Below are 12,875 nucleotides of genomic sequence, written 5' to 3'. Positions count from 1 at the left end.
CGGCTTTACTATTAGGTATTTAATCCTAATAAAGAAAAACAGCAAGCGCCAAATATAGAGTGATGCTATGATCTTTGTAAATGATCCGACACAGTTTTAGCAGAACATTATCATTTATAGTATTTTCCAGTTCAACATAGCCCATAATTTTTATTTTACGACCTACACTAATTACAAATTTAAGTTTTGAGTTTTGAAATGCTTTCTTTCTCCAGAACTTCCTTCATTGCAATAGTGTGGATAGTGCTATAAACTTACTGTTAATCAAATATTTACCTTGATATGTTTTGGTTTTATAATTATACTAAAATAAATTCTATCAATACCAACTTATTCATGAATGGAAAATATATATTACGTATAAAATAATCGGGTTAAAATTATGAAGAGTACTTGTAGTTTAAAGAACTAGTAATACTATTTATAACCATTTATGCTAAACACAAGAAGTATTAACATTTCACACTGAGTGATCAGTGAAAAATTTAACCTTAATTTTTTTATGATAAAAGTCTTCTTGGATAGATGTTACTTTCTTGAGTGTGCTACAAAGATGTATATTGTATGGTTGTTATTCCTTTATGAAATAGCGTTTCCAATCGTTAATGTGTTTGTTTTGCCAGAAATAGTTATTTGATGTCTGAACACGTGAAAATATGGATAAACAAGAACTTATAAACTCGTTCTTAATATCAGAATTTATTCAAATCTCTTAACTATTTATTTCTTTATAAAGATTTACAGGCTCGTTTCTTTTTGAGACGACTGTTTTTCTCTTGGGATGCTATAAGGGTAAAGTGCTAATTACAGGTCACATTAATTGGGTGGATATTTTGGTCATACTTCGACTCCAATATATTTTATAATACCCAGTTGTAAAGTTGAAAATAAGAAAAATTTAATTAATAACGAGCTAAATATAATTTTTGAATCACGATTAAAACATTTAATATGAATAAATTAAAATATTAATGAACAATAATACTACTTTAGTTGTTTAACGTTTAAAGATTTGAAAGTACAAAAATAAGAAAAGTGAAAATATCGTGAATGCATAATGACAAAATTCTATTTTGTTTTTTTTTAATAAATGCAAGAACGACAAAGGAATATTTTGCTTCAGGTATGAAATCAGAACCTATATATCAGAACCTATTTATTCCTAAATAAGTGAAAATACTTTTAGGGAGGTCTATTCTGCAGATCTCAAAGTCACTCGGACCTAAAACTACTACCTGAATAGCTGAAAAAATCTTATGTTTAATGCACAGAATAAAATTTACTTAGCTCTTCACATGTATTGAGTTGAGTGACATTACGAAAATAAATATTCGAAATATATAAATCAGTTAATGAATAACTGACACATAATATATCACTCATAACTTTCATCGTCATTCTCCATTAAACCTGTTTCATCCGCCACGTTCACAAAAGTCATAAAAGCAAGGTCTGATTGACTAGAGTCACTTTTGGCAAAGCCACGTTGTGATGATGTTTCGCTTAGAACCATCTCGTTGTGTTGTCTACACTGCCACCTACAAAAACGTATTGTACACATACAAATACACGATGCAGTTACGACACTACCACAAACTGAGACAAGTATGATACCAAGGTGGTTCGTATGGATTCCAAGCATGAAGAGAAAACCTTCTTCTTTAGTTGTTACAAGAACTGAGCTAAGCCTAATTATAAAACCGCCATTTTGTAAGCATAACCAAATGTTGTAGGTTTCCCCAGGCTCCAGATCGCTGATGGTGAAATAATGGATTTTCACACCCATGGCAATTGGTTTACTAAATACCTTCTCATCACCAAGAAGGCTATACTGCAATAAGTAATCACTATTGAAATTGTTAGTCATGTTCCACGACAAAGTTATGAAGGTAGAAGCTATAGTTAAAGGGGTAATTTTAATGTTTACCTTCTCAACTACCAATTCCAAGCTTCGGCTTGTGTTCCCTTGAGAATTCAATGCGATACAAACGAATACTCCGCTGTCTTCGACGTGAAGGTAGCGAATATTTAAAATTCCATTATGTATATTTAAGCGTTGGTGTTCACCGTATGTAAAATTTTCTGAATTCTCCTTGAACCACATCACTTCTGGTCTTGGTATTCCTGTAGCAGCACAAACAAAGGAGACCGTTGAGGCTGGAAGTTGGTCTGAGTGCAGAGGAAAAAGTGGTAAAATGTAAGGACCACAAGACGAAGGAAGAGGTTGGAGAGTAGCCAAAAACCTTGTTTTACTATTTTCATCAATACACGTAATGTTGTCATAGATAACGTCACTAGTGAAATTCTGGACGATTTCTTGCACCCACTTGATGTCACATGCACATCTTAAGGGATTTCCTTGTAGGTTTAGTGTTGAAATAAATGGAATTCTATGAAACATATCCTGATGAACAGTTTGGAGGTTATTTTTTGAAATATCTAATTTTTTCAGTGACAAGAGGTTTTCAAAAGCTTCTGGTTCAATATATGATAATTGTTTATTATCTGTAATTTCGATAGTTTTTAACGAATTCATATTATAGAAGGCATTCTTAGCAATGACAAACAGATTCTTGTTTTGGTTTAGAACGATTTCTGAAACATTTATCGAATCAAACGAGAATGAAGGAAGATCATGAAAGAGATTTCGGCTGAGATCAAGGATATTTATTGAGGGCACCTTCTTGAGAGCCTTAGTGGGAACTAATACTAAATTATTTCCAGACAATAAAAGCTGCTGGACCTCTTCAATATGCTGGAAAGCTGGATAATCGAGTTTTGTTATTCTATTGTTTGTTAGGTCTATCCTCTTGACAGGTCGCAGATGGTGGAGTACAGGTTCTGAGAGACGAGTTATGTGGTTATCAGACAGTAGCAAGGACTCCACAGATCGCAAAATTGCAAAATAATGAACAAACAAGGATGATAATCGATTGTGCGCCATGTTCAAAATCTTTAACTTTGGCAGTTCTAATGATAATGGTGCTATTGTACTGATTTGGTTTGAGCTAAGATCTAGAGTTTGAAGGTTGGGGAACCCATGAAAAACGCCAGTTTCAAGAACAATAAGACAATTATTACTTAGATTTAGATGAAGGACGCTATCTAGAATGATCCCATAATGTCGAAAGTTCCTAATGTGGTTGAAACTGAAATCTACCAGTCGAAGTCTACGCAAAAACAGCAAGTTTAGTAGACTGAGTCTGTGAGAATGACCCAATATGTTGGACTTCATTTCTAAAACCTCCGTATCTGTTGAAATGTTTTCGGGGATTAGTAAAAGTGAAGAATTCACACAGTTTACTGTTTTGGCATCCTTTTCTAGAACCTGACATGGTTGAATTGAGCACAGGCACACGTTAGGGCAAATTTGTTCTCTCAGAGAACCAAGAACGTAAGCTGGGAGTAAAAAGTACAGAACAGACATCAACCACATTCTCACGCAAAGACACTATGTTCTCATGTCCGAACAGCCTAGAGAACTGAGTATTTTTGGTTGTTAGTACTCATGGGTGATATACATTCACGGATAAAAATTTATACCAAAGAAGCGAAGAAAGTAAAAAATCGGTTAAATGATTCCTTAATTAAATATTTTTATTTTAATTTTTAACTAATGATCTAAACAACTTTTAATAAAACATACATTGTGCTGACCTATTTTAAGTATTCACAAGCTGCAGAAAAGCAATTGTATTGAACCCTTTTATCGGAAGCCAATTTTTTCATGCAGCGATTTCTTTTGAAACTAAATAGTGATGAGGCGAGTAGAACCCGGAAACAGATCAATTTCCCTCAATAACTATTGTTTCAAGACTTATTTACTTCATTCCTCCTGTAATCGGTTGTCCTATGTTTCAAAACAATTTATTGCTACTGTCTCACAAATTATGCTAAAATTACTATAGAGTGCACTAAAATTTCGTTATGATACATTTTTAAATTTAATGCCTTTCAGGCTTAATCAGTAATTCGGAGAGTAATAAAGAAAGAGCATATATATATATATATATGAATAGTTATTTAAATCAGGAAGTTTTTATCTAAAATTTTTTTCAGTTTTGAATGTATTATTTCTAGAACACAAAACATTATACAAAACTGGCACATCAGACCACAAATGTTTCTGAGTCGAAGGTGTAGAATGGTTTCGAGAGGTACATTATTTAAAACCACTGTTCCTGTTTCAATGGTGTATTATGGTTTTGAGAATTACTTTGTATGAAACCACTGATTCTGTTCGAAGGTAAAGAATTGTTTCGAGAGTTTTTTCGTATAAAACCACCGTTTTTGTTTCAAAGACGTAGAATGATTTCGAGAAGTACTTCGTATAAAACCACTGTTCCTATTTCGAAGGTATAGAATGATTTCAGGAATTTATTTGTACAAAACCTCTGTTCCTGTTTCGAAGGTGTAGAATAGTTTCGAGAATTACTTCATAAGAAGCCACTGTTCCTGTCTCAATGATGTAGAATGGGTTTGGGAAATGCTATTAAACACTGAAAAGAAAAGAGAAAAGAAATAAATGTTAATAGATTTAGTTTAAAATAATCATATTATGCAGAACAACAACTGTAAAAAATATATTCGATGAAAATACGAGATAAGTTCAAAATAAATGGGTACATTTATTATGGGTACTAATAAAGTTTCAAAAACTGTGAATGTTAGAAAAATATTCGTTTGGTATTCATTGCATTCATTGAATTCCAGTCACATTTATAGAAACACAAAAAAATGTTTGATACTTATTTCAGTTTATATCATATTTAACATTGCTATAAATACTAGTGTTATTTTGTCAATTAAATAATTTATATCATTCTTTAATGAGTAACTATTCTAATAGGTTTAAATTTCAAATCGGTCAATTTTGTTATGGTGTCTCCCTGTTCTGCCAGGAAGTAGATTTCTTTCTAACGCATGCCAGTAGACACCTGCCTTAAACTTAGACAAGTAGTTAAACACACGAGAAATCATAAGTTGCCTAAAAATACAAAAAAGTATGAACTTTATCTGCTTTTCGAAACAAAGACTATCATAGAATATCTTGGAACTAAAACATTTAAAAGTAGCGACATTTTGTTTCTTAGTGCCAATTGTCTGCTGAGAGAAATGATTCAGTTAGTTTTCGTTTCCATAACTTATTCATGTTGGATGTTCCAAGTATGTAGTTCACTTTGTTAATTTTCTATCTTGTTGATATTGCAAAAATTATACACTAATGTGATAATAAATCATTTGTATTCCTATTTAATATAAGCTTAATTTCATGTTTACGTAATAGCACTGTATTCATATACTTTCATAATACAAGTCAGTGATGTCGAGAAACCCACTTGTTGAGAAATTTATATGCAAAAACGGCTCGTTTGGGTTGAGAAAATATTTTACATAGAAGAGCGAACAACGTTTCGACCTTCTTCGGTCATCGTCAGGTTCACAAAGAAAGAGGTAACTGACCGGAAGCTGACCACATGTCTGAAAGGGGTTGTGTAACTGAGTGTCGGAGTGCAGAGGGAGTGCTTCGATGTTTGAATATATAATTTTATATTATTTATAATTATATTTATTTTTAATACAAGTATAAAGGTATTCCTTTGTATTGGCTTATTCTGGGCTTGAGTTGTTGTATAAGTAAGGCTTCTTTAATTTTGCGTTTGTTTATGTTGCTGTGGATGTGTATGGATGGGTTAGGGTCTCGGATATAAAGTTCTAAGGCTATCTTGCAAGCTCCAGCGGTTGGAACTTCTGTAAAGAGGGATATAACATTGCAACTGGCCATTAAGGCTTTATGATTAAGTTGATTAAGATTAGACTTGAAATTAAAAGAGTCTTTGTTGAACACACACTTAATTTTTTCAATCACATTAACTCTATACATCCCAACATCAACTTCACATGTGACCAAGAAGAAAGCAATCAAATATCATTTCTTAACCTCAAAATTACAAGAACTGAAACACAATTTAAAACAGAAATTCACCGAAAAATCACCCATAGTGGACTATACATTCCTTGGGAGTCAGCACATGAAACAAAACAAAAACTCAACATACTAAGAAACCAAATAAACACAGCCATAAAACTATGTTCACCAGATAAAATTAACGATGAATTAGACAAAATAAAACAATACTTTATCAACCTCAATAAGTTTCCTCCACAAACCGTAGAAAACACTTTACATATATAATTTATAAATCAATCACTGTACGTGGAAAGAGTTTGTTTTAAATATCGTACAAAGCTAAACGAGGGCTATCTACGTTAGCCGTTCCTAATTTAGTAGTGTAAGACAGCTAATCATCACCACCCACCACCAATTCTTGGGCTACTCTTTTTACCAACTGTTACGTGCTATAATTTTACGTATTATGTTATTGCGGACTAGCCACCGAGTTATTATGTTACGTGTGTTATTGTATTAATATTTCATGTAACCGGAAATTTGATGTTTGAAAGGGGTTGTGTAACTGTGTGTCGAAATGGCACAAAACTGAGGTCTATACTATGTAAAAACTACACTGACAAACACCACACCAACATTATTTATAAAATACAATGTGATAACTGCCACGACTTCTATATTGGAGAAACAAGTAGAAAAATGGAAACCAGATTCAAAGAACATAAAAAGTCACCTTCACACGTTTTCGAACACTGCAAGTCAAATAAACACAACATAACCATAGAAAACACTCAAATACTAAATAAAGAAACAAACATAAACAAACGCAAAATTAAAGAAGCCTTACTTATACAACAACTTAAACAATATAAAGGAACGCCTTTATACCTATATTAATATAATAAAATAAATAAAATTATATATTCAAACATCTAATACCGCCCTCTACATTTCGACACACAGTTACACAACCCCTTTCAAACATGTGGTCAGCTTCCGGTCAGCTACCTCTTTCTTTGTGAACCTGACGATGACCGAAGAAGGTCGAAACGTTGTTCGCTCTTCTATGTAAAATATTTTCTCAACCCAAACGAGCCGTTTTTACATATAAATTTCATAATACAAGTTTTGAAACACTATTCTTATGTGCACACAGGCAAAAATAATTGTGAATATACATGAAACTACAGATTTAGGTGCTCACATAATAATATATTATTTCATGCATTTTCACGACAATACAACATTTGTAAATCTACTAACAGTATAATATTTCTATACCCCCTTATAATAAAAGTTTAAATGGAAGAATTATGACAGCACGACATCTTCTCATTACAAAACCGCAAAGTTATCATTATATTCGTAGAGCCGTTTGTTATTTGATTATTTCAGTGTTTAATGAAGAGCTACCTTTACTTCCTAGAAAAAAGAAATTTGCAAAGAAAGATTTCTGAAATTATCACGTTAAGAAATAAATAAATAACAAAACTGAGACTGCGTGGGACTTTTGATTTTTTTTCTAAAGTTTTTTAATAACATCCACAGAAACTTTAAGCCTTGCCTACTTAATGTGAGTCAGACCTACCTAGAAATTGCTAAAGTTAAGTAAACTTAATGAATTTATGTTTTTATGTTTGAGAAAGTGACGATGAGGAACATGGATATATATCCTTTACAGTTTACGACGAAGCTTTTGAGGAAAAATCGATAGGTAATCTCTGAAAGAACAGTTACGGAGAAGGTAATTTTGTGTTTTTTATTGAACTTCAAAAAATGTAATAAATTTTATCTAAACTTATATACAATACCTTCAGAAACTAAGCAAACGTAATAAATCTCTTACTACTCAAACGCTAATACAGTAAACGATATTAAGAAGCAGGATCAGGAATATCCTTAACTAAAGGATCTTTGATTATTGATGATTTTAAAGGAGCAAGGGTAGGGATTTGAAGTACGGTAATTTTAAATTGCTAGTTTAAATGACGGACAAGAGTGCATGAAATATCTAGATAGATGCAACACACGAGTTGACGAAAATCCTAAATCATTAAAATCGATATGGAGTAAGATGTTACGGTGCAGCATTCTAATTTATCTTCAATAGTTTACAAAAAGAACAAATACATTTACTGGAACGGTTGAATGTTCACGAAGTATTGAGTGGATACACTCGAAGTATTGCAAGAGTATCCTGTTAAATATTGCAGGGATTTTCAGTGCTGAGAGTTTAATATATTCTCCAAAAAAACCTCAGTCGACTTCCATGTGATATTTATTACACGTGGAAGCACTAAAGGTTTTATTAGAGAGAAAAAAAAAGAATAAATAAGAATAACAAATATGCATATACTGACGTTTGAAAAATATGTTGGTGTAGAGATCAAACAGAAATAATGAGTAATGTTAATAAGAAGATTTTTTTTTTACATGTAGGATGGATGAAATGGATTCTGACCATAACTGAAAGTTGGTGGCAGCAGATGAGAATGACCTCTCAGTACACCTGTACCTTTCACGTATGTAAATGCTTTTGTATGTATTGTAATATTGTGATTCTTGTCTTGTGGAAGACAGGAGTAGCCTCTTTAAATAATTTTCATGTTTTAATGTTACTAAATAAAGTTTTGACGTAGTAAGGACTAGAATAAACATTTAAGGTTTAAATGGCTCTACCTGGTTGCTTAGATGTACTTAAAACATAATCGTTCTTCAAATTAACATGGTATAATCGGGTGAGCAAACAATGATGATCACTTGAAATAGCTTACTAAAAGGGCCGTGTTTTGATTAAACTCTGTTTTTCCCTCTAAGTCGTTTTAAAGTAATTTGGATGCAATATAATTATTTTTAATTAAACCTGGTTATTCTGGCCCTTTATAATCTCTTATTTCCATAGAAATAAATTGTAATTAATGTATGATAAATCGTTCTGTTTATTGACATTTTTGTTACAAATTTAAGTCTTCCTTTACGCTCAGAGAGTGAACGCTCGTTATTCTGGTAATCTAATATATTCAGACCCATTGTTTCTTTGTTATCTCTTGTTGTTCCTGTAATAATTTCTCCCTTTTTCAAAATCGGAATATTTTGGATCATTTTACTAAGTAATGCGAGACATGTGAGTAGCCTCTATAAATGATTTTCAGTATTAATGTACCATGAAAGTTACCACTTTAGGCTATTTCAATGTTAATAGAATAGATCTTGTAAGACAAGTCGTGATCTGGTAATTATGACACTCGACTGTTGGTCACGGGATTGAAGGTTTACCTAAAATGTTCATCCTTCTAGCCGTGGGACAGTATTGTTTGTGTGTTTGTTTGTTTTTTTTAAATTTCGCACAAAGCTACTCGAGGGGTATCTGCACTAGTCGTTCCTAATTTAGCAGTGTAATATTAGAGGGAAGGCAGCTAGTCATCACCACCCACCGCCAACTCTTGGGCTACTCTTTTACCAACGAATAGTGGGATTGACCGTCACATTATAACGCCACCACGACTGAAAGGGCGAGCATGTTTGGCGCGACGGGGATGCGAACCCGCGACCCTCAGATTACAAGTCGCACGCCTTAACACGCTTGGCCATGCCGGGCCCGTGGGGCAGTATAATTTTACAGTTAATTCTACTTTTAGTTGGTAAAGAATAGCCCAAGAGTCGTTGGATGCTAGTGACCAGTTGTCCTCCCTTTAGTCATGTTACATGAAAGTTATGGAAGGCTAGCACAGATAATTTACGAATACTTTGGGGCATAGTAAAAAAACACAACAACAAAAATGTTTTCTTGATTAGCATTTTGTATTTAAGCCGTTACTTTTTGATTTAAAACGGAGCTTTTATCAAACTCACAATTAACTTATGCCTTATGGGGACATGTAAAATATCTGTTGAACGTTTCCATCCTCTATTACTGAGCGCTAAGTTTCCTAGGTTATGATGCAAAATGCAAGTTCTTCAGAAATGCTACTGGTAATATCACAGTCAAGAGAAATTAAAAAGCTAACAATAAAAGTGAAAAATATGTCACATAATGCAGAAGTGTTCTCAGACCAAAGGCAATAAAATCGCAGCAACACGTAACAACTTAGGAAATTGTTGATTTAGACCTAATCAATCAGTCTGTAGAACTGTCTATATAGGGATGACTCGAATTATTAATCAATCATTACTCAATCACAACTGAGCTTAATTTATCCTATTTCATTCTGTTAACATTGTACCACACTGCGTGCCTATGTTATTATGTAAGGATGATGCAAATGCCATCCGTAATTATTTTTTTTACATTGTTTTAGAAAGATTGATATTAGCCATCCCTACATTTACCTCTTTTTTTGAAAAGTTTATATTTTCTTAATAACTATATTCTCGCTATCATTATACAACTTCCCGACGAAACTCCAGAGCTCAAATTACTATTATTCAGTTTTAAGAAACAAAGAAAGAAATTTGGTTGGCTCTAAGTAATCATACATGTTTGAAATAATTTTAAAACGAGCTTATGTAACCGTGTAATTTCTTATTTAACATTCAAATTATTGACTCATTTTTGTATTAAGGTACACTTCATGCAGTATATCACTCCCTATAGAGTATTATAGTGAGTACTTTTATGTTTTTGCTTATTTCAACGCCGTGTAAAGCACTGCCAAAGAAAAAGTGAAATGAATAATTTTTTTATGTAAGGTAAAACATTTAAAGGATTGTAACAGTAATTACAATTGTAGATAATTCTGAAGTTAGTTTTTATTGGTAAACTTTCAATATCTAAAAATATGGATGTATATTCAAAACATCTAACGTTTGTCCGTTATTTATGTACATTTAACATAATTAGAAAATGTTGTGAAGCCTAATGCGTTATAAGTAGGAAATATTACGTACGTTTTCGTTAAATAAATTATTTTTATGATAAATCAACAGGTGAGTTTATGATATAAGTATTTGAACAATGAATGTAATATTACTACTAATTTAAAATTTTGAAATGGAAAAAGTTACTTTACTAATTACATTTTCTATCCATAATAGATGAAATAGGTCATTGGTTTTAAATCTTAAGGTCATTGCGCACTGACCTCATCGATTAGTTGAAAAGTTGTACTTGTATTGCTTCATACTTTAATGTTTTATAGTGTATTCCACTCATGCCTAACTCCACTATAATTAATTTTCAAATATTTTGTTTTGTTTTCAGTGTCTTCATAGTGTGTTTGACTTGCATTCTTAAGACGGGTTTCTTAGGTTAATTGAAACTTTGTTCTATACTTTATTTTCATTAAAGTTTTAGTACCCATACCAGCCGTCTTAAAAACACATTTTTAGTTCAAGTGGGTCTCTCGTCATCACGAATCTGTTTGGTTTGTTGTGCAATTCTTTATTTTAATCTGCAAATAATATAAGCTTTTACAAATGTATGTTACATATGTAACAACAGGGAACTGTAAGAATCCACGTGTTTTCTCAATTCAATGTCTTTTTAACGCACATTAAGTCGGATCAAGATAGACTCGTTTCGAATTTAAGATTAATGTATCATCACCGTAAGACAATTATGGACTCAGTGTAGAAGAAACATTAGGAACTGTACATACGTGCTCAATTATTTAATTCATGACAATTACGTACCTTGATATCGCATGCAGGATCAGATCCAGTTTATCTGCAGCTGGGACATCGGTAGGCCTACGGATTTAGAACACTAAAATCAGGGGTTCGATTTCCTCGGTGAACACATCAGATAATCCGATGTGGCTTTGCTGTAAGAAATCATACACAAACATTAGGATCCATTTTGGAAATAACACTGATCCACCTTTTGAAAAACATTGTTCTTGGAAATGACTTAGTATGTTTTTTTAATTATTCTTCATATTATTCTGTTGTATAAATAATTAAATGAACTTTCTAATAAAAGTATCTATTTGTTTGAATCTTTTCATCCGAGACGTTCCAGAGGAAAGATTACATTGCCTTTTTAGATCTCCAATATCCAATAATAATGTTGACGGTGCACGCGCTATTTATGACGTGTCCACATATTACAAAATTGATCATATTCGAAAGCCAATGCTAACTCCAACTGGAGGACTTAAATAGGTGGCTTAAAGGTAAGAGCAATCATAAGGCTTGTTTTGAATTTCGCGCAAAGCTACACGAGGGCTATCTGCGCTAGCTGTCCTTAATTTAGAAGTGTAAGACTAGAGGGAAGGTAGCTAGTCATCACTTCTCACCGCTAACTGGTGGACTTTTTTTTAAACCAAAGAATAGTGGGATTGATCATAAAATTATGACGGCCCCACAGCTGAAAGGACGAGCATGTTTGGTGTGACGAGGGATTCGAATCCGCGATCTTCTGAATACAAGTCGAGTGCCTTAACAACCATAGACATGCCGGGCCGCAATTATAAAAAAAAAACAAAGAGTTTCACAAATATGTAATGTGAGGTCAAACTTTTACCTCATGTGTATAAGAAACAAATTTAAAAACTCGTTAAAGATCGTTTGCAAATAATTTACACTTACCACTTTTACTTTAAGACTGGCTGTTCCCAAAAGATAAATCATTTTTTGTTGTTTGTTTGTGATTAAGCAGGAACCTATACAATGGGATATCTCTGCTGTGCTTATCGCGGGTATCGAAAGCAGATATCACGGAGACACCATGTGGTAAACGAAATGAAATTCTCTCTCTTTCTCTAAATATATATATAACCTCCAGTGGCACTACGGTATTTCTGCGGATTTATAACGCTAGAACCTGGGTTTTGATACCTTTGGTGAGCAGAGCACAGATAGGCCATTGTATAGTTTTGTGCTTAATTACAAAACACACACACACACACACACACTCTCTCTCTATATATATATATACATATACACACGCAAAAATACAGTACCTTACAAAGGTTCCTTATTTGTAGCTAATAATAAAACTAAAACAAATTGTCTGTCTATTTGC

General features: G+C 32.8%; 1 protein-coding gene across 2 annotated transcripts in view; it reads right to left on the bottom strand.

Moving 5' to 3' along the window:
• Positions 1-1,021: 1,021 nt before the first annotated feature.
• Positions 1,022-12,875, bottom strand: part of LOC143255361 (uncharacterized) — a 56,576-nt gene continuing 44,722 nt past the window's right edge. For both annotated transcript variants that reach the window (XM_076510881.1, XM_076510882.1), the window contains exons 2-3: positions 11,543-11,673; positions 1,022-4,499 (exon numbers count right to left, since the gene is read on the bottom strand). In XM_076510881.1, coding sequence (XP_076366996.1) covers positions 1,376-3,436 — 2,061 coding nt within the window. In that variant the 5' untranslated portion in view covers positions 3,437-4,499; positions 11,543-11,673 and the 3' untranslated portion in view covers positions 1,022-1,375. The remainder of the gene's footprint in view (positions 4,500-11,542; positions 11,674-12,875) is intronic.

Source organism: Tachypleus tridentatus, chromosome 7 (genome assembly GCF_004210375.1).
Source record: "Tachypleus tridentatus isolate NWPU-2018 chromosome 7, ASM421037v1, whole genome shotgun sequence".
NCBI lineage: Eukaryota > Metazoa > Arthropoda > Merostomata > Xiphosura > Limulidae > Tachypleus > Tachypleus tridentatus.
Note: the sequence above shows the minus strand (reverse complement) of the source record. Positions and strands in the feature narration are given on the sequence as shown.